General features: G+C 35.5%; 1 protein-coding gene and 1 long non-coding RNA gene across 9 annotated transcripts in view; one reads left to right on the top strand and one right to left on the bottom strand.

The window, feature by feature from the left end:
* Positions 1 to 5,037: 5,037 nt before the first annotated feature.
* LOC143234457 (uncharacterized) overlaps positions 5,038 to 23,558 on the bottom strand; it is a 44,887-nt gene continuing 26,366 nt past the window's right edge. For 4 of the 7 annotated variants that reach the window (XR_013018672.1, XR_013018675.1, XR_013018677.1 and 1 more), the window contains 2 exons: positions 23,145 to 23,207; positions 11,548 to 11,868 (listed from right to left, as the gene is read on the bottom strand). This is a non-coding gene — a long non-coding RNA (uncharacterized LOC143234457). Of the gene's footprint in view, positions 5,727 to 11,547; positions 11,869 to 23,144; positions 23,208 to 23,558 lie in introns of those variants that run through there. The other 3 variants (XR_013018673.1, XR_013018676.1, XR_013018678.1) reach the window with 1 other exon arrangement.
* LOC143234456 (zinc finger MIZ domain-containing protein 1-like) overlaps positions 21,930 to 23,558 on the top strand; it is a 55,577-nt gene continuing 53,948 nt past the window's right edge. Inside the window, exons 1-2 of one of the 2 annotated variants that reach the window (XM_076471843.1) lie at positions 21,930 to 22,143; positions 23,400 to 23,539. In XM_076471843.1, coding sequence (XP_076327958.1) covers positions 23,477 to 23,539 — 63 coding nt within the window. In that variant the 5' untranslated portion in view covers positions 21,930 to 22,143; positions 23,400 to 23,476. Of the gene's footprint in view, positions 22,144 to 22,520; positions 22,584 to 23,399; positions 23,540 to 23,558 lie in introns of those variants that run through there. The other variant, XM_076471844.1, reaches the window with a different exon arrangement.

Raw genomic sequence — 23,558 nt, 5'->3', positions numbered from 1 at the left:
CAGCGTTAAGGCAACACATTCGTAGAAATCGCTAGAGAATATAGCCAAACAACTACATCGGAGGTCCCTCAAATGCCATTCGTTTCTTCTTTTCTCGACGCATTTCTCACTTGAGTGAAACGGCGACTCGTCAAAAGATTAAAATGTTGTAATCTCTCTCTGTAAACTCTTTTTAAACTGTCTTTTAGTTGATGAGTTGAGAAGCCCAATTTCTATGAGCAAAACTATACTGAAAATCCGCCTTACTTGTAGAGTAGGAGGCAAAGCCTTCCTTTCTTTGCTCATCAGAGACAAAGGCGAACTTTCACGGCCTGACTCAGATCGGTACGGCAGTCAGTGCCCATGCTTTGGCCGCAAGGGAAGTTTGACCCTAGCTTGTAAGGAAGGTCTTACAGATACATACATATATATACATCACGCTGCACCGTTGTCCCAACGATAACTTGTTTACACTCTACAATAGCAAGAAAACTAGGGAGGAAACATTCAAGGGCATAGAGTAAACAGTTTACGCTAGGACTAACATGGTTCGTCATGCTACTGACTGTATTTTGTTTTCCGATACATAGCCTAGCGAAAAAACAAATTTTCTTTCTTTTGTCAAAGTCCATTTTGGTTTCATAACATCAGCTATTTTTATTTGCTAACCTAATAAGCGTCTGTTTACCAAGAAAGTGATAATAAAACTATAAGGTCAGTTGTAGTTGTCATTCTTACTGGCTCAATTTGGTTAGTTGTAGTTGTTCTCATTCTTACTAGCTCGACTTAAGTTGCATTTTTTTTTTTTTTTATAAATCAGTAAAATTGTCAAAGGTGTCCCTCCCCCCAGATACAAAGTGCTTCTCCCGATTTTGAGGGCCAGCTAACATTCAGCTAACCAGATAATACTAATGGGTCGTTGGTTGAACAGATAAAACACCCTGCACTTACTCGAATCTCGTATCAACTCTTGAGATTTAGGGTTAAAAAACTAAAGGGTGTAGGACACACTAGTATCAACTCTGAGACTTAGGGTTAAATAATTAATGGTGTAGTAGACAAAAGTATCAACTCTGAAAGTTAGGGCTAAGTGATTAACTAATGTAGGAGACAGAAGTATCAACTCTGTGACTTAGGGTTAAGCGATTAAATGGTGTAGGAGAGACAATAAGCATCTCTGAATAGGAAAGGTGCAGTAGCTAATGGTTGTAGGAGGAATAAATATGAACTTATCGAGTGCAAATTAATGTTAATCTACATAAATTATCTTTGCTTAAGATAATATCATGGTAAAAAGGATGAAACAATTCTAAACAAATAAACTTTCTCTCGATCAATTATATAAAGTTCTTATTTAGTCCTAAGGTTCCAGAGAGTTCTAAATGATTCATGCCTAACATGGAGCATCACAAATAAAATATATTCAGAGAAGTTAACTTCAATATTTAAAGAGTGTGTGTTTTTCTTATAGCAAAGCCACAACAGGCTATCTGCTAACCACCGAGGGTTATCTAACCCCTGATTTCAGCGTTGTAAATCCGTAGACGTACCGCTGTACCAGCGGGAGGGTAAATATTTAAAGATAGATTATAATAAAAATATAAAGAAATGTAATACGAAATAATGTACAAAATATAAAAAAATGCGTTTCGTTTGTGATTTAAATTTATCCCATTTACTAATACATGAACAAGAACAGACGTTCCTGTATTTTCATTGGTTTGTTTGCCTGGTTGTTTTTGAATTTCGCGCAAAGCTACACGAGGGCTATCTGCGCTAGCCGTCCCTAATTTAGCAGTGTAAGACTAGAGGGAAGGCAGCTAAACATCACCACCCATCGCCACCTCTTGGGCTGCTCTTTTACCAATGAATATTGGGATTGACTGTCACATTATAACGCCCCCACGGCTGATATGGCAAGCATGTTTGGTGCGACAGGGATTCGAATCCGCGACCCTCAGATTACGAGTCGAACGCCTTAACCCACCTGACCATGCAGGGCCATTTTCATTAGTACACGTGTGACGTCACATATTCGTTGTATTATCTTCATCATATTATAACTGAACTCTTGTTTGTATGTAGGATACTGGAAAAACTTTTGTTTTCCATCACGGAGAACTTTATTTATCTCCAATCTCAGGGTGCATATATGACGTCATGCATACGTCACACGCGGATTTAATGCACTTGAACCACGGGTAATCGGCTAATATTACTAATTGAACTTACTAAAATTTCATTTAATTGTATTAAAAAAAAACTATAATAAACAATGAACAACTTCTGAGAACTGGACCGGGCGTGGCCGAGTTTTCTCGTACTGTGGAACCAAAAGTTCATGATCCGAGACGAGAATCCGAAAAACCAAAAAATTACGCTCAGCACTTTTGGGGCCGAGAGAGAGCTATAGCTGTAATAGTAAAATTCATACTAATTGATCTAACAAAATAAAACCAATATTTGGGTGGCGAGTGATGCTGAGTAGCTGCTGCCTTCCCTGTAGCCTATATGTAAATGGTCATTTTTGTAGTTTTCTTGCTAAAATTTAAAATGAACAGAATAAAGATGTGTATTTTCACGTATATGTTAATTCATGAGGATTACATGAACTCTGAATTTGTTACTTTATTTAAAAGTTTCAAAAAGCAGAACATGTAAGTTGGACAGTACTTTAAAAATAAAAACCGTACTGTGAGGAATAAGTTATTAACTGTTCTTACTGAATGAAATATATATATAACTTTACATATATTTTATTTATAGAAATTTAACCTCTAATGAAAGATCAATTGTTTTGTATTATTTTACTTTATGCAATAGATGGCGCTACAAGATTTCATGTTTACATAGTAACTTGATTTATATGAAACATTTTGTTGTTCTTGTTGCTAAGCGGCACATAGCTATTTGCGTTCAGCAACAACAGTTATCGAAACCTAGTTTTTAGCATCTTTAGTGCAGAGACTTACTGCTGAGCCACCAACATTAGCAGGTAGCATTAAACTACTTTCGAAATTAACAGATAAGTGCTAATTGATATCTGGTCATACAATATTCGTCTGGAAATTTTCAGTTCGGTGAGGTCATCTACTGGGCGCATCAACTGATAATAATAATAATACTATTACTGATAATAGGAAGAGGTGGAATATTGGAATCGTCACCTTAACTCAAAATGTGGAATAAGTGTGGGGTGATCTACAAAAGAGATTGAAATTGTGAGGTCAAAATGTAGATTTTTAAATAATTAAAGTGTCTAGAGAAATTCAGTTCGCTTTTCCACAATCTATAACAATAATTGGAACGATTAAACTTCGTGGCCTGGCATGGCAGGGTGGTTATTGCGCTCGAATCGTAATCTCAGGGTCGTGGGTTCGAATTTCCGTCATACCAAACATACTCGCTCTTTCAGTCGTGGTGGCGTTATATGTGACGATCAATCCCACTATTCGTTGGTAAAAAGTAGCTCAAGAGTTGACAGTGAGTGGGTGGTGATGACTAGCTGCCTTCCCTCTAGTCTTACACTACTATATTAGGACACTAGAGCAGACAGCTCTCGTGTAGCTTTGCGCGAAATTAAAAAAAAAATGTGATGAGTTGCATTGTTTTGACACAAAGAATGCGATTATGCGCCGTGAAACAATCTGTGATAAATACTATGCTGTCATAGATTAATGTGATAAAAACATTTATTATTATTATTAAAATAGTTTAAAAAATGCAATAGAATAATGAAAATCAGCTCTTGACATATATTTTTTAATAGACCTAAAATTTGGAAATCAAAGGAGATGTGTTGTCCTAGAACTATTGACTGGTCTTTTTTGGGCATAAAGAATTGGTGGTTGTTGGATCATTAAGATGTTGATTCAGGCCTGGTGGTTGTTGGATGGTTGTTTAAAGCATTGATCCAGATCTGATCATTCCTCAACATTCTTGTCTCATCAACAAACATGACGACTTTGGAACCGCTGTCTCGCAATCGTGAAGGTGGAATTAGGATTTGAGCTAAAATGCTTCTTGGTCCAGATGAAGATACAGCTGATGATTGGACTTCCCTAGAGGAAGATAAAGCTGAAGGTTGGTCGTCTCTAAAGGAAGATAGAGCTGATGGTTGGATTTCTCCAGAGGAAAAGACAGCTGATGGTTGGTCGTCTCTACAAAAAGAGACAGCTGATAGTTGGACTTCTCTACAAGAAGATATAGCTGATGGTGAGTCGTCTCTCCAGGAAGATACAGCTGATGGTTGGTCGTCTCTAGAAGAAGAGACAGCTGATGGTTGGATTTCTCTAGAGGAAAATACAGCTGATGGTTGGTTGTCTCTACAAGAAGATACAGCTGATGGTTGGTTGTCTCTACAAGAAGATACAGCTGATGGTTGGTCGTCTCTCCAGGAAGATACAGCTGATGGTTGGTCGTCTTTAGAGGAAGAGAAGCTGAAAGTTGGAATTCTCTAGAGAAAGAGACAGCTGATGTTTGGTCGCCTCTACAGAAAGATACAGCTGATGGTTGGAATTCTCTAGAAGAAGAGACAGCTGGTGGTTGAACTTCTCTAGAGGAAGATACAGCTGATGGTTTGTCGTCTCTACAAGAAGATACAGCTGATGGTTGGACTTCTCCAGAGGAAGAGACAGCTGATAGTTAGACTTCTCTAGAGGAAGAGACAGCTGATAGTTGGTTGTCTCTCCAAGAATATACAGCTGATTGTTGGATTTCTCCAGAGGAAGAGACAGCTAATGGTTGGTCGTCTCTACTGGAAGATACAACTCATAGTTGGACTTCTCTATAGGAAGAAACAGGTGATTGTTGGACTTCTCTAAAGGAAGAGACAGATGATGGTTGAACTTCTCTAAAGGAAGAGACAGGTGATGGTTGAACTTCTCTAAAGGAAGAAACATTTGGTGGTTGTACGTCTCTATTCCGGTTCCCAAACAGGAAGATATATTTGTATATTATTATTTTCGAATATTTCAAGGCTGTGATGATGTCGTTACGTTTGAACCTAGGCTATGACGATGTTCTTACGTTTGAAGCTGGGCTGTACTTTTATAATTACATATAAGTACACGAATAACTTTCGCTGATAAGGTGACAAATTAGTCAGCTTAATTATTCGTTTTATTTCATATTCCTATTCACAAAAATGGAAAGCGAAATATTTTTGGTGTTTTGTGTAAAATTGTTTGATAATCTGTTTTTGAGTATAACACAACATTTAACCTGAAGATCATGGTAACAAAATTATCAAACTGTGCAAGTTCCACAAAATATTATATTATATTTTCCATAAATTAGAGCTGCACTAAGTTTGGTGATTTTATCCAACAATAAGATAGGCTTAACATCACCATAATCTGAATAATGATTCTTATAGAAAATTTAAATCTTTTGGTTTGATCAACAAAAGGGTGAGAAAGTTAGTTCATTTGTATTTGATCTTTTAACTATACAGTTAATATTTCTGTTTTCGTGACCAGTTGTAGCTAAGAAGTTTGCATGCCCGAACTGTGAATCTAAAGATTCAATGGTCGCGTCCCGTTGTCACAACAAATACTCAAAAAACAAAATGTTCGAACTTTGGTCCCTTTAGGACGTGTATTAGAGAGACTATCCAATCCCACTATTTCAATAGACAATAGATGTCCAAGAGCTCGCGATAGGTGCTGTTCATGACTAGTGGCCTTTCCCTCGTGTAAGTTTGCATGGCAACTTCAGATCCAAATACTTTTTGTTTTAGCGATAAACTGTATAAGAAATAAGAGGAACACATCTGTTACTAAATAAATGTTATTAATGTTCCACTTTTTGTTTTATGTTTTAATCACTCTTATAATTTTGTTCTTAAATCTGTCGGATCAAATTATCACCGATCAAATTATGAATATTATATTACTATCAGTTCTAAGATCTAGTGAGACATTTCATTTTACTTTAAAACTGAGAAACTCGAACAAGTCATAAAGAACAATATATTTAGGGTACTTTATAATGGGTCCGGCATGGCCAGGTGGTTAAGGCACTCGATTCGTAGTCCGAGAGTCGCAGGTTCGAATCCTCGTCACACCAAACATGCTTACCCTTTCAGCCATGGGTACGTTATAATGTGACGGCCAATCCAACTATTCGTTGGTAAAAGAGTAGCCCAAGTGTTGGCGGTGGATGGTGCTGATCAGCTGCCTTCCCTCTAGTTTTACACTGCTAAATTAGGGACGGCTAGCGCAGATAGCCCTTGTGTAACTTTGCGCGAAATTAAAAAACAAACAAGATAAAATTTTATAACAGAAAAGTTGACCCATTGGCTGCCAAAGTTTAAGACACGATGTTAACAACTTGTCTTCTAGCTCATTGATGCGCAAACTGTTGTTGTTGTGTTGTGTAGACGGTGTGCTTCCTTCTACAGACATCTGATCTCTCTTTGAAGGGTATGTAAAATTCCTTAACGAAGAAAACGATGTGTCCAGAACAGAGTTTTGTGACCATATCTCCCCTACACGTAAGCACAAAGAAAAAATTCTCGCCAACTTACAATCTCTTAGATGGGATACAAGGTTGGAGCCCCGTAAACCAGACCTCTTGTAATATATAAACTAGGTATTCTGAAACGTGTTTGATCTGGAAGTATTAAGTTCAAGGGAGGTCCAGTTCAACCTACACTTTAGGAGAATTCCACTTCTCATGAGTAACCCTGAACTCAAGTTAACCAGAGATAAGCTAGACCTTTATCACAGCGTATCAAACATACTGTTGGTGTGAACATGCTTTGTAGTCACTGGATAGTTGGAGTAAGAAACTTGAACTCAGAATTCGAAACTAAACAATTTTCGGAACACTAAGTATATTTATCTGTTACATAATGAGAACAACTGAACAGTGGCCAATGACACGTTTCCTTCACTTCACCTACCTAGTGTATGGGTTTCTCTCATAGTGACTACAAAGCACGTTCGTACCAATAGTATGTCTTGTCATGCTTTTTATGTTTGACTAAAATGAAATCACTTTATTGTAATCTGAAGAGGACTGAAAAAATCACGACACTGATTAAATTAGTACGTGTAATAACTAGATAAAATAGGTTATTTTGAAACTGGTATCAAATGGTAATTCGCTTCTTTGGAAAGTGGCCTGGGGTGGACTATATCAGTTAGTGTGTTGGACTATGAATCCGAAAGTCCAAGCATCGCTTCCCATAGTTACAAAATCGTGCGTGTATAATTAGATTGACGGGGAAGTTGGCGGTGGGTGCTTTTAATCAGCTTACTTTCCCTCTAATCTCTCAGTTCAAACAAGCTTGACTTTGTTTTAACCAATAGTTTTATGTTATCTAAAGAGTTAGGAAAACAATAATTAATTCATTTTTGTGCTCACGTGTTATTTCTATGTTTAGCGTTGCTAGCAAAATTTTGGTATTTGATACAATTGTCTTTCAGTTGGTTTACATTAAACAAGGTCTAACCCTTAAAACTGCACTATCATATCTATTTACTAAACCCCTCCCCCACTGGAACAGAGGTATGTCTAAGGACTTAAAATGCTAGAAACCGAGTCTCGATACCCATGGTGGGCAGAACACAGATAGCCCATAGTGCAGCTTTGTACTTAAATTCAAAATACTGTTCACAAGGTTGGGTATAAGTCTGGTAAATACTGTGTTTGTACAATAAATATTATCACTTCTAGGGTACAATATACATTGTTTTTATTGTACTAATTTATTGGCTAACAGTGTCCCGTGCTAGATGGTACTTTTTGATTGCCGGGTAACAGGGAAACTCCACTGAAGAAAATTAAAGAATCGGTTTGTTTCTGGTCGCTAGAGAGAAGACTGTTTTTGTATGTGAAATTTGATAAATATTTCTGTTCCATCTGTAAACAGACCTTCAACTACAGTGGAGCGCCGTTAAGCCACGGTATTTGGGGGGTCAACCTGCTTAACCGCGGCTTAAGTGGTCTGCGGCTTAAACCTTTGTGACTGAAAAGCCGAAGTCGCCAACAGCTCCGCCGAGGAGCCTCATCCGGGCCATTGCGTGATCATTATAATATTAATATATAGACTATTCAGATACAATTGACAAGTGCCGTTTTAACACAAACGACCAATGCATTGCGATGGTTCGCTTTTCCCCTTTTTAATAAATAAAATATACAACACAATTTTGATTAAGATTTATTAATTATATAAATATTACAATAAAATAAACCTTTTTTTTGTAAAATTTCGTCTTCTCGTGTTACATGCAGGCCACCATTTTAAATCTCGTGGTAGCGATATTGCGCAGTTGCATAAATTATTAAATTTTTAATACCTAATTTATTAACTGGCAGTTAAACAATAAGCAAAAACAAATAAAATACATTTCAAACCATTTTATTTCACATTTTTAAAAACATACCAAATATAAACAAAAAAGTTAGTTTCATGCTGAGTTATGAGAGTGTGAGAAACTTTAAAAAGCCAGGTAGTAGATTTAATACATCAAAAATTTTGGGACAAGACTTGCTACAGCGGCTTAAGCGATTTCGCGGTTAATTGGTCTGCGGCTTAATGGCGCTCCACTGTAATGTCTGACGTTAATATTGCGATATCTGTTAGCACACGGTGGTTGTGAAGCAGTGAACATCGATTTCGTTTTGATTACTTTATAATAACTGATAAACCATCCAGCAGTATATGTGTGTGTGTTTTCTCATTGCAAAGCCACATTGGGCGATCTGCTGAGTCCACCGAGGGGAATCGAACCCCTGATTTTAGCGTTGTAAATTCGTAGACTTACCGCTGCACTAGCGGAGGACCCATCTACCTGTAACAATAAACATAAAAAGCTATAATTTGTTTGTTTTGGAAATTTGCACAAAGCTACTCGAGGGCTATCTGTGCTAGCCGTCCCTAATTTAGCAGTGTAAGACTAGAGGGAAGGCAGCTAGTCATCACCACCCACCGCCAACTCTTGGGCTACTCTTTTACCAACGAATAGTGGAATTGACCGTCACATTATAACGCCCCCACGGCTGGGAGGGCGAGCATGTTTGGCGCGACCGGGATGCGAACCCGCGACCCTCAGATTACGATTCGCACGCCTTAACACGCTTGGCCATGCCGGGCCAAAAGCTATAATAACATACATAAAAAAACTATGGCAATACACATAAAAATCAGGCTACAATAATACACACAAAAATAAAGCCTTAATAATACACATAAAATAAAGTTATAACAGTACACATAAAATCAAGCTACAATAATGCACATAAAATCAGGTTACAATAATACACGTTAAATCAGTGCCAGCTTGATTGTAACTATTTTTGTCCGATAGCAAAAAAAAAAGAGACAAAAGAAAGCACGCTTTGACCTCTGACTACATAAGTGAGGTAGGTTCAGTGTGACCGACCTCTGACTACATAAGTGAGGTAGGTTCAGTGTGACCGACCACTGACTACATAAGTGATGTAGGTTCAGTGTGACTGACCTCTGACTACATAAGTGATGTAGGTTCAATGTGACCGACCACTGACTACATAAGTGATGTAGGTTCAATGTGACCGACCACTGACTACATAAGTGATGTAGGTTCAGTGTGACCGTCATTATTTTATTGACTGTTTGACACGTCGATAAAAGTGTGCAATACAAGATTTCATTAATACCGTAAAAGTTGCAGTTTTATATAGTGAACTCGCGGTGTTAAATAGTGAAATTTGTAGTGTTTTATATACACGTTTGTCACAAGAACACCGATTTAGTGAATATTAATTAGATTCTGTAATTAAGTCCTGAAAATTAGTTGAGAAGTACTTTAAGTATAGTTTCATACAACACCAAACACAGCGTTGTTGTTGTTTTCATAATCGACTGATGTAAATACTTTCAATGAACACGTTGTATATTTCCCATTGGGTACTTACGAAAGGCCCCGTCGGCAGCCACGCACAAAGCAAAAATGTTATTATAAATAGTTTTTAGTGGAAACCCGTATTAGGTCAGTAAGTAACGATGTGTTAGGGTGTTATCAAACGCACATTACTATTACAGCAATACTAGAAGCCGATCTTTCTATAATCTGACCGAACTTGTTGGTAAAAATCTGTTGGTTATTCATTTTATTATTATTCTGTTGATATGAAAACTATGTTTCAAAATTAATATGCAATGGCACAAACGTCCCTTTTGCGTTTCTCTTTATGCGTAAGCCCAAAACATGACATTTAATATATATATTTATGTTAAAGACCTTGTAAAGTCTTTGTTTTGGCTCTTGTAAGCTCAGCATGTTCAGAGTCTCTTACGGACAGGATGAGGGACCTGCAATTATCATCAAGTTTTTTCTCATGTGAAATCTCTGCGTTTGTTAGTTTACAAAAAAAAGAAGAAACTCACGCGGGAAGTTTTATCCAGAGGTGTAATAATGCGCCTTCGATCCATTCTCGCCCATAAGTTTTGGCTAGAACACTCCAACTGGACCACTTTAAGATCAAAATGTACCGATTCGGCAATAAGAGACTTGAGACGTCACGTGGTAAGGATAATACACGACGTTTGGTGCGTGGTGTTCGTGTGAGTTGAGTGGCCACGCTAGCCTGGTTCATTGTGACTTTTAGAACTCTGGTGGAAATGTTTACTACCAGATAAATAAAGTGACATGGCCAAGTTGAAGCAGACAAGCCTGGAGGGTCTGAGATGTTTATTGATTCCTGGTTTTCTTGTCTTCATGTAGACAACTGAATCGCGCACATGATTACAAAGAAATAATAATATCATTTTTAATATTTGTTTAGAATAAATCATTTATAATCAGCACGTTCTGAGAATATACCTAATCTACAGAATTTACTGTAGGAAAAATATCCTGATAGCTCCAATCACAGATGTTTACTTCTAGTTTATCCCTAGGCATTGTCTTCATATTGTTGTTTACTTCTAGGTTATCTACAGACATTGTCTTCATATTGTTGTTTACTTCTAGGTTATCTACAGACATTCTCTTCATACTGATGTTTCTTCTAGGTTATCTACAGACATTCTCTTCATATTATTGTTTACTTCTAGGTTATCTACAGACATTCTCTGCATATTGTTGTTTACTTCTAGGTTATCTACAGACATTCTCTGCATATTGTTGTTTACTTCTAGGTTATCTACAGACATTCTCTTCATACGGATGTTTACTTCTAGGTTATCTACAGACATTCTCTGCATATTGTTGTTTACTTTTAGGTTATCTACAGACATTCTCTGCATATTGTTGTTTACTTCTAGGTTATCTACAGACATTCTCTGCATATTGTTGTTTACTTCTAGGTTATCTACAGACATTCTCTTCATACTGATGTTTCTTCTAGGTTATTTACAGACATTCTCTTCATATTATTGTTTACTTTTAGGTTATCTACAGACATTCTCTTCATATTGATGTTTACTTCTAGGTTATCTACAGACATTCTCTTCATACGGATGTTTACTTCTAGGTTATCTACAGACATTCTCTTCATATTGTTGTTTACTTCTAGGTTATCTACAGACATTGTCTTCATACTGATGTTTCTTCTAGGTTATCTACAGACATTCTCTTCATACGGATGTTTACTTCTAGGTTATCTACAGACATTCTCTTCATATTGTTGTTTACTTCTAGGTTATCTACAGACATTCTCTTCATACTGATGTTTCTTCTAGGTTATCTACAGACATTCTCTTCATATTGATGTTTACTTCCAGGTTATCTAAAGGTAATCTTTGCATATTGCTGTTGACTTCTAGGTTATCTGTAGGTAATTTCTTCATATTGTTGTTTTCCTCTAAGTAATCTCTCCATATTGTTATTTTCTTCAAGGTGAATCTTCCATATGTTTATGATGCTGCTTACGTCAAATGTCGTTAGCTTTGTACTAAATTAGAAAACCAATTAGAAGAAAAAATTACACGATATGTATCAAAAGGACTAATAAGTAGATATCATGTTTTCTCTAAGCCCTCTTTCTACTGACACACCTGCCTTTAGTCATTTAGAATATTTATACAAAAACGGTTATAGGTTATTAAAAATAGTCATCCCTAATGTAGCAGTGTAAGACTAGAGGGAAGACAGCTAGTAATCAACGCCCACCGTTAACTTTTGGGCTACTCTTTTATCAACGAATAGTGGGATTGACCATTACATTATAACACCTTCATGGCTGAAAGGGCAAATATATTTGGTGTGACCGTGATTCGAACCTGCGACCCTCGGATTATAAGTCGAGTGCCTTAACCACCTGGCCATGTTGGGCCCAATAGAAAGTAACCCGTGAATAACGAATCACAGTTGTAATAACAAGGATTTGTTCATGCCTTATATTCCCTTTTTATTTAATTGTGGTGCCCTCTGAATTAAGGAATTCATAATTAATTTTTATTATAAATAATTTTAAAAACAACTACCTTGCGACAACGTAACTCGAACATAGGTTGATAAAATTTGTGGGAAAAAAATTACAATTTATTCATAGTAGCTGAAAGTGATTAAAATAATGTTTTCATAAAGTGTCTTTACCTTCTGTATGAATACAATGATTTAAGCCTTTAGGAATTCCGTTTTGATCTTTCACATGTCAGGTTTTTAATCCCTCTCAGTTATATATTAATTAGTTTTATTTTTACTTTGAACTCTTATTCAAAATACGAAGTTTTTGTGCTGCTATTGGCTGCTGTTTTCCAACATTTCATCTTTTGATATACGTTTCAAATTCTGATTTCTTGTGAACAAACTTTCTAATGTTTTGTTTTCATTACCATCCGAAGTACGTAGCTAGTAATTAACTTATTGTTGTGAAATTATATCATAGTGGAAGTCAGTAGTAACCACTTGCTTGAATTACGAACGTTGAAAAAAAAAAAAACAGTTGTTACGTTACTGTGGTAATTTGTTGGAAATTGATTCTACAGATAAGAAACTGAAATAAATCAGATAACCCACACAAACAATGATAGTGCATTGACTGTACGTAGAAAAACCGGATGTTTAATAGAAGGTCGTAGAAGAACCGATAAATAAACCCAAAAGAAAGACGAGTTTAACATGGTGGTTGTGGTAGGTTACAGGTCAACCATCGTGGTTGTGGTAGGTTGTCGCTCTAACAGGTCAACCATCGTGGTTGTGGTAGGTTGTCGCTCTAACCTTACCTTCATTATGATGTAGTAAACATTGCGTTCTTTCCGATTCCTTTTAACATGTTAAATAATTTGTTTATTTGAGATGATGGTTGATCGACGCTCGAAACCTTACCTTCTCTGTTTCTGTTTATTATTCGTATTTACATTTGTTTATTATGTGAATATTAACTTGATTTTTTGTTATTATCATACTAAATAAAACATGGCTCATTTGGCCCGGCATGGCCAGGCGGGTTAAGGCGTTCGACTCCCGGTCGCACCAAACATGATCGCCCTTTCAGCCGTGGGGGCATTATAATGTTATGGTCAATCCCACTATTCGTTGGTAAAAAAAAAATAGTCCAAGAATTGGAGGTGGGTGGTGGTAACTAGCTGCCTTCCCTCTAGTCTTACACTGCTAAATTAGGGACGGCTAGCACAGATAGCCCTCGAGTAGCTTTGCGCGAAATTCGAACAAACAAACAAATATGGCTCATTTATTTTCTTGCAGGCTGTAAGAACTACCAGACAACCCCACCACCACAAAACACACAAACTTGTCAAACTTCAGAATGTCTCCAGTTTGCATTCCTCTCTTCAAACTGGAGAATAAATGTCATAAAACTGATAAAAATGTACTGTACACTTCCTTGTTCGAGTTCACATCTTAACATGTCGCATCAGACCTAGTGGTAGACGGAACACCAGTATTAAACATAACCGATATATTGTAGTTGTGGAATTATAATGTATTATTCTTTGCTTTCACTCAGCATTAGGACTGTAGCTGTGAGAGATATAAATATGGATTGGGTTTCGTAGTTGTTATTAGTTTCTGAAACGGCTTGTCTTCAAAATAACAATAATGTATCTAATATAAACGTACATATATCAAAGGACGTTATAAGTATATGTTTAGTGTAGTGAGTAAATGACAAACGAAAATAAACAAACCTGTATTTATCGTTCACCACTACAGTCTAGTTTGTCCTTGTAAAGGGTTAGTTATTGGGCTTGGAATTCCCCGAAACCAGTAGAAAGCAGTGACTAGTGACGAATCGAATTATACATTGAACTTCACATTATCTTAAGCATTGAAAAGAACGTTGAAATCAGCGACAGGAACTTCGATAAATGAACTCATTCAGGACTTCTGTGCAAAAGAAACTTATAGGGTTGCATAAACTGGACAAGTAACGAAGAATATATAAAAACAGGAGTGTAGCAGAGGACAACAAAAGCTGTTCTCAGAATCAGACAATAACCTCATTAACTACGAAAAACAGGAATGTTTTGAGAATCAGATAATAACCTCATTAACCAAAGAAACAGGAACATTCTCAGAATCAGACAATAACCTCATTAATTACAAAACAGGAACATTCTCAGAATCAGACAATAACCTCATTAATTACAAAAACAAGAATATTCTTAGAATCAGGCAATAACCTCATTAACTACATAAACAGGAACATTCTCAGAATCAGACAATAACCTCAGTAACTACAAAAACAGGAACATTCTTAGAATCAGACAATAACCTCATTAACTACATAAACAGGAACATTTTCATAATCAGACAATAACCTCATTAACTACAAACAAAGAGGAATGTTCCTATGAGGTCGATAGTAAAACTCATACTATAGACTCTCTAGGTGGTGAGCACCGGCTAACTTGTTACAGTCACTGTCTCTAGGTTATCAACATTACCTTAAAACTCATTAGCTGCTACAGTTACCTGTCTCTATGATGTTAGTTTAAACTAGTATAAACTATCAACACCTGTAAAGCACTATTATGTTCCTCTGTATTTAGCGACTGATAAAACGGCTCTCAGTTTGAGGGTAGACTGGTAGAGATCCTGATAAGTAATAAAATTAAATCGAGGATGCACGCGCCCCACACTTGGTATTGCTTGTGTACTTAAGTATAACTAATAAAGAAGGACCTCATAAATTCATTTTCTCTAATCTTGCCTAAGAGTATTTCACTGAAGCGGCTACTGAGGATTCCATCTGGTTTCTATTATCGAGACTTCAATCACGTTTCCATCCGGGTTCAAAATCTGGAAGCCAATCATTTTGGAGATGTTTTTAAGGTACATTAGTACGGTGTTTCCATGTAGAAATACCTGGAAAAATGGAAGAACGTTTGAAAAATCACTAAAATGAAAGTAAACCTCACGATTGAAGGGGAATCTCGCCGAGCTCTATTCCAGTAGCCAGGTCTGAACGTTCAGCCATCTTGACTCACCTTTACATTGTTTATTTTACGTTTTTATTGATATAAACAATCAGAAACAAAAGGTTATTTTTAACTGTTCCATTTTAAACCAAAGGTTGTTAGAGTGTCAAAGGCAAAGGAATGAATGTAATAAAATATTTACATATTTTCATGGCATTACCATTCCTAACGCCTCGTGCATTCTGGGAAGTCTACTGGCTTCTACGTGGTTGTAACATTGATACTAGTCTAAGTAAGATTCGAAAATTCTACACAAACGACCTACGTGAAATTGCGTAGGTAAACATTATTCAACGAAGCGTCATACGCTTCATTCAAACCGTTAATAAGCCGGTAATTAACATCACAGTCTATAGCGTGCTGTCGCTGGTTGACTAAGCCTACCACTGTAACAGATACACCACCAAATTCTCTGTTCACGACACATCAAGTTTGTTTTAAATATTCCCTTTAATAACCCTTCCTCTCATTACATTTTAAAGTTATCTCTTTCCAAGTTTGAATTACCATTTTTAAAAAAAATTTATTCAGATACTTGTATTCGAGTTACTTAGCCTACTCGACTGAGATGTTTAACCATGGTTATAATTAAAATATGGTGATATAGTTTCTAAAATGGAATGTAGGTAATATTAACTGTTTATGTGGACGTAATCATTATTATTAATTTGCTTTAGTTACACAAAAAATAAATCAATCCATAAATTTGATAAATGCAGATGTATTTGTTAGTTTTAATTTTAAAAGCAACTTCTGATGGTGTGATATAAACTACGTATAAGACTATTTTTATTCTGTGCGTTACATACATCTGTACTTGTTCTGTTCTACTACATGTGCCACTATGAAAAATGCTATAATGTTGTTTGTTTTTTTTATATTTTAATCTGCGAGCAAATAAATTACGTTAACGTTCCAAACTCTTTACTGAGGGTCGCGAGTTCGAATCCCCACCAAACCAAACATGTCCGCCCTTTTATCCATTGAGACGTTATAATGTCAAGGTCAATCCTACTGTTCGTTGGTAAAATAATAGCCCAAGAGTTAGCAGTGGGTGGTGATGACTAGCTGCCTTCCCTCTAATCTTACACTACTAAATTAGAGACTCATGATTAAAATAAAAAATAAACAACTGCTTATTCTAAACAAGCCTTCTAGCTTATTACTAACATTTAGGTTGCTGTACCTTCAGCTAAGCCTAAAAGACACACACATAAAAACTCTACAAGTATAAAACTTCATTTTCTAATAAACGAGTAAAATAAAAATATCCAGTTGTGATAGACCCGGTGTGAATTATATTTCACTTTCTGATAAACTAGTGAAACAAAAGTGTCTAGTTGTGAGAGACCTGGTATGAATTTTACTTTACTTTCTAATAAACTAGTGAAACAAAAGTGTCTAGTTGTGAGAGACCTGGTATGAATTTTACTTTACTTTCTAATAAACTAGTGAAACAAAAGTGTCTAGTTGTGAGAGACCTGGTATGAATTTTACTTTACTTTCTAATAAACTAGTGAAACAAAAGTGTCTAGTTGTGATAGACCTGGTATGAATTTTACTTTACTTTCTGATAAACTAGTGAAACAAAAGTGTCTAGTTGTGAGAGACCTGGTATGAATTTTACTTTACTTTCTAATAAACTAGTGAAACAAAAGTGTCTAGTTGTGAGAGACCTGGTATGAATTTTACTTTACTTTCTGATAAACTAGTGAAACAAAAGTGTCTAGTTGTGATAGACCTGGTATGAATTTTACTTTACTTTCTAATAAACTAGTGAAACAAAAGTGTCTAGTTGTGATAGACCTGGTATGCATTTTACTTTACTTTCTAATAAACTAGTGAAACAAAAGTGTCTAGTTGTGAGAGACCTGGTATGAATTTTACTTTACTTTTGATAAACTAGTGAAACAAAAGTGTCTAGTTGTGAGAGACCTGGTATGAATTTTACTTTACTTTCTAATAAACTAGTGAAACAAAAGTGTCTAGTTGTGAGAGACCTGGTGTGAATTTTACTTTACTTTCTGATAAACTAGTGAAACAAAAGTGTCTAGTTGTGAGAGACCTGGTATGAATTTTACTTTACTTTCTAATAAACTAGTGAAACAAAAGTGTCTAGTTGGGAGAGACCTGGTATGAATTTTACTTTACTTTCTGATAAACTAGTGAAACAAAAGTGTTTAGTTGTGAGAGACCTGGTATGAATTTTACTTTACTTTCTAATAAACTAGTGAAACAAAAGTGTCTAGTTGTGAGAGACCTGGTATGAATTTTACTTTACTTTCTAATAAACTAGTGAAACAAAAGTGTCTAGTTGTGAGAGACCTGGTATGAATTTTACTTTACTTTCTGATAAACTAGTGAAACAAAAGTGTCTAGTTGTGAGAGACCTGGTATGAATTTTACTTTACTTTCTGATAAACTAGTGAAACAAAAGTGTCTAGTTGTGAGAGACCTGGTATGAATTTTACTTTACTTTCTGATAAACTAGTGAAACAAAAGTGTCTAGTTGTGAGAGACCTGGTATGAATTTTACTTTACTTTCTGATAAACTAGTGAAACAAAAGTGTTTAGTTGTGAGAGACCTGGTATGAATTTTACTTTACTTTCTAATAAACTAGTGAAACAAAAGTGTCTAGTTGTGAGAGACCTGGTATGAATTTTACTTTACTTTCTAATAAACTAGTGAAACAAAAGTGTCTAGTTGTGAGAGACCTGGTATGAATTTTACTTTACTTTCTGATAAACTAGTGAAACAAAAGTGTCTAGTTGTGATAGACCTGGTATGAATTTTACTTTACTTTCTGATAAACTAGTGAAACAAAAGTGTCTAGTTGTGAGAGACCTGGTGTAAATTTTACTTTACTTTCTGATAAACTAGTGAAACAAAAGTGTCTAGTTGTGAGAGACCTGGTATGAATTTTACTTTACTTTCTGATAAACTAGTGAAACAAAAGTGTCTAGTTGTGATAGACCTGGTATGCATTTTACTTTACTTTCTAATAAACTAGTGAAACAAAAGTGTCTAGTTGTGAGAGACCTGGTATGAATTTTACTTTACTTTTGATAAACTAGTGAAACAAAAGTGTCTAGTTGTGAGAGACCTGGTATGAATTTTACTTTACTTTCTAATAAACTAGTGAAACAAAAGTGTCTAGTTGTGAGAGACCTGGTGTGAATTTTACTTTACTTTCTGATAAACTAGTGAAACAAAAGTGTCTAGTTGTGAGAGACCTGGTATGAATTTTACTTTACTTTCTAATAAACTAGTGAAACAAAAGTGTCTAGTTGGGAGAGACCTGGTATGAATTTTACTTTACTTTCTGATAAACTAGTGAAACAAAAGTGTTTAGTTGTGAGAGACCTGGTATGAATTTTACTTTACTTTCTAATAAACTAGTGAAACAAAAGTGTCTAGTTGTGAGAGACCTGGTATGAATTTTACTTTACTTTCTAATAAACTAGTGAAACAAAAGTGTCTAGTTGTGAGAGACCTGGTATGAATTTTACTTTACTTTCTGATAAACTAGTGAAACAAAAGTGTCTAGTTGTGAGAGACCTGGTATGAATTTTACTTTACTTTCTGATAAACTAGTGAAACAAAAGTGTCTAGTTGTGAGAGACCTGGTATGAATTTTACTTTACTTTCTGATAAACTAGTGAAACAAAAGTGTCTAGTTGTGAGAGACCTGGTATGAATTTTACTTTACTTTCTGATAAACTAGTGAAACAAAAGTGTTTAGTTGTGAGAGACCTGGTATGAATTTTACTTTACTTTCTAATAAACTAGTGAAACAAAAGTGTCTAGTTGTGAGAGACCTGGTATGAATTTTACTTTACTTTCTAATAAACTAGTGAAACAAAAGTGTCTAGTTGTGAGAGACCTGGTATGAATTTTACTTTACTTTCTGATAAACTAGTGAAACAAAAGTGTCTAGTTGTGATAGACCTGGTATGAATTTTACTTTACTTTCTGATAAACTAGTGAAACAAAAGTGTCTAGTTGTGAGAGACCTGGTGTAAATTTTACTTTACTTTCTGATAAACTAGTGAAACAAAAGTGTCTAGTTGTGAGAGACCTGGTATGAATTTTACTTTACTTTCTGATAAACTAGTGAAACAAAAGTGTCTAGTTGTGAGAGACCTGGTATGAATTTTACTTTACTTTCTGATAAACTAGTGAAACAAAAGTGTCTAGTTGTGAGAGACCTGGTATGAATTTTACTTTACTTTCTGATAAACTAGTGAAACAAAAGTGTCTAGTTGTGAGAGACCTGGTATGAATTTTACTTTACTTTCTGATAATCTAGTGAAACAAAAGTGTCTAGTTGTGAGAGACCTGGTATGAATTTTACTTTACTTTCTGATAAACTAGTGAAACAAAAGTGTCTAGTTGTGAGAGACCTGGTATGAATTTTACTTTACTTTCTAATAAACTAGTGAAACAAAAGTGTCTAGTTGTGAGAGACCTGGTATGAATTTTACTTTACTTTCTAATAAACTAGTGAAACAAAAGTGTCTAGTTGTGAGAGACCTGGTATGAATTTTACTTTACTTTCTGATAAACTAGTGAAACAAAAGTGTCTAGTTGTGAGAGACCTGGTGTAAATTTTACTTTACTTTCTGATAAACTAGTGAAACAAAAGTGTCTAGTTGTGAGAGACCTGGTATGAATTTTACTTTACTTTCTGATAAACTAGTGAAACAAAAGTGTCTAGTTGTGAGAGACCTGGTATGAATTTTACTTTACTTTCTAATAAACTAGTGAAACAAAAGTGTCTAGTTGTGATAGACCTGGTATGAATTTTACTTTACTTTCTGATAAACTAGTGAAACAAAAGTGTCTAGTTGTGATAGACCTGGTAAGAATTTTACTTTACTTTCTGATAAACGAGTGAAACAAAAGTGTCTAGTTGTGATAGACCTAATGTAAGTTATAAATCCCTGACGCTTTATTGAATAAAAAACTAAAAATAATATTAATTCTCTAATTTTCAACTTTCCCAAACTAGAGTGGGGAGTATCTGATTTGTTATCCTATTTTGTCTTATTTTGAAATTTGAAATTCGCACAAAGCTACACGAGGGCTATCTGCGCTAGCCGTCCCTAATTTAGCAGTGTAAGACTAGAGGGAAGGCAGCTAGTCATCATCACCCACCCCCAACTCTTGGGCTATTATTTTACCAACGAACAGTGGGATTGACCTTGACTTATAACGCCTCCACGGCGAAAATGGCGGACATGTTTGGTTCGGTGGGGATTCGAACTCGCGACCCTCAGATTATGAGTCGAATGCCTAAACCCACCTTGCCATGCCGGACTGGTAAGAAAATAAACCTATGTTTCTTAAATTAATTTTATGATTAATTTTGGTTGGTCTTTCTTCCAGTTCTTTTCTTATGTTATTAGTTTATATCCCGAAAGTTCTTATGAGTATCAAACGTACAAATTCCAAATAATTGAAATGTTTCGACTTTTCTCCAACTTGTTATTTAGTGCGAATGTTAGGAAAACAACAACAACACGCATTTATGTTTTCTAAATTGAAAACCTTTTCCATTTAGAAAATATTTTCCCCACTACCGAAGTATATTTTTATAAAAAAACAAACAAAAAACTTATGAAAATCAATGTAATTTAGGCCTCGCGACCTCTTTAATCTTATCAACGCATTTCCCAGATGTATAAAAACAATGTTTCCATTGGTATAGACTAGAAAATGGCTCAAATTATAAGCATAGTAATCAATAAGTTAGAGAGAAGTAAATTTTTATCACGTTATTCGCCGGACTGAAATGATACATTGTCGAGAGGTGGCGCTCTATAATCAGCTTAAAATAAACTGTTCTGAATAAACTGGTTAAAAGGACAGTCGTTTCATGCTAATTATCGGGCTGGCTTTGCTGCTATACTTAGATGAAAAAAGAATTTGCTTCCGTTTTTAGACGCTTTTCCCTTGTCTAAGTGACTCACGATCTAAGAATACGTATGGGCGATCCGCGACAAACTCTCCGTATCTCTACGCCCATTTAGAAAGATAACGTCATTTGCGAGCCACGTTTAAACGTATCGTGTCTTGACAACTGATCCCCTAGCCCTGAGAAGCGCACAAGAAGAGATTCTATTGTAAACACCCATCGAATGTTCTCGATTTTTCGTTTTCGTTCCTCAGGTTATGTTCGTTTAAAGGTATTTGAAGTTACTATTTTATTATTCCGCTTCCAGAACACCTACCTTAATAAGATGGCGACCGAACGTCAGAGTAAGAGACTCAATCTATCTTTCAACTTGATTTATGAAACTGGAAGTTGTTGCAATTGAATATGAAATAAATATCGTCACAACTTGTAGTTGTTTTTTTTTACCCATACTTCCTTAATTGTGTAGCAACGGAAATGACAAAAATCTACCTATTTTTGTACTAACCCCAATAATCACACGTTTATAAGCAAAGAAGTGAAAAATAGTAAAAAATATTAGTTTCACATAGTTACCACCAGGTGGCTATAAGTTTGTTTTGAATTTAGCTCAAAGCTACTCGAGGGCTATCTGCGCTAGCCGACCCTAATTTAACAGTGTAAGACTAGAGGGAAGACAGCTAGTCATCACCAGCCACTGCTAACTCTTGGGCTACTCTTTTACCAACGAATAGTGGGATTGACCGTAACTTTATAACACCCCCACGGCTGAAAGAGCGAGCATGTTTGGTGCAACCGAGATTCGAACCCGCGACCCTCGGATTACGAGTCGAACGCCTTAACACAGTTGGCCATACCGGGCCTGAGGTAATTATAAGACAATATTGAGTTTGGTCTGATTGTTGTTAAGCTACACAATGGATTATCTGTATTACACTCACCACGGGTTTCTAAATTCCAATTTTAGCGTTATAAGTCCTTAGGCTTACTGTTTAGCCTAAGTGAAAGGTAATAAATAAATATACAAAACTAAATAAGGCTTAACTTTAATGAGTGAAGTGTTTCCCTATAATTATTAGGTTTTATTTCTTTACACCGTTCCCAATGTGTCAGAACAAATTTGTTGACTAACTACTGGGGTTCGATTTCACATGGCTGACAGAGCACAGATAGCTCATTGTGTAATCTTGCACTAAAAAGTGATTCTTTCATTAAGCTTCCTTAAGACTAAGTTCTTTATTTAAAGGTATGGTGTTTGCTCTTCAGTAAAACAGGGCAGGATAATCAATGACGTAGAAGGCCTATACGTAAGTAGGAAGTTTTAAAAAGAGAAATGGTGAAGGGTTAACTTTCTGTACTTACATACACTATAATTCAGTTTCTATAATCTATGTCAGTGAAAGATCCCTAATTTCTCTGTTAATGTCTCGATCACAACGAAACTAGTTTATGTCATCATTTTTTTTTTTTACAAAATAATTGAAAATTAATTTAGGGTAAAACAAAACAAAAATTCATAATTTTGCATATGAAAAGAGTTTATAGTCGTTTCACATACGTGAAGGTGGATTTATATAGATGGAAAAGGTTAAGTTTTAAATACATGAATAGAACAAGAGGTATCAGTATCATCTCATATCTGTACACATATAGAGACTAGGCTTATTTCGTAGTACAATATTTAAGAATTAGAAGAAAGGACAGAAGAGCCTAGGAACAGTAAATTAGCACATAAGATTAGGGACAAATTAACTAGAGACAAGTTAGCTGTAAAGTTATTGTAGTTTGTCTTTCTCTGTCTCCAGAAAGGGAAATTAACTATAACTTGTTGATAAGTGAAAATTACCACCAACATCGCAATGACTTACCACTTATTTCATTTGCTAAAGCGGTCAGGTGATGTGTCAGAGATCCCAGGTTCGGTTCTGCTCCTGGAAGAGAGATAAAACAAATTAGATTACTACTAAAATAACACAGTTGGTAACTGGATCGTTATATAGAAGGCTTAGAAATGTTTGTAGTTTGTTATATCTCAAAATGTTTTACTGTTATCACTGATGATGCAAAATATAAACATTTAGTTTGATGTTTTCACCTATTCACAACGTATAAGTTTATTTCAGGTATTTAAAACGAAACGTGCACGTGCACTTCAAATAAGATAAGAAAACAGTTTTGGAAGCCACATCACTATAAAACCATGACAACGGCGATGGATAGACACATTCAACAGACAAACGAACGACTTTATTATATTAAACAGGTGAGTGTCTCGGTTAATG

The sequence above is a fragment of the Tachypleus tridentatus genome, chromosome 12 (genome assembly GCF_004210375.1).
Source record: "Tachypleus tridentatus isolate NWPU-2018 chromosome 12, ASM421037v1, whole genome shotgun sequence".
NCBI lineage: Eukaryota > Metazoa > Arthropoda > Merostomata > Xiphosura > Limulidae > Tachypleus > Tachypleus tridentatus.
The sequence above is the reverse complement of the archived record's forward strand: the minus strand, read 5'-3'. Positions and strand labels throughout refer to the sequence as shown.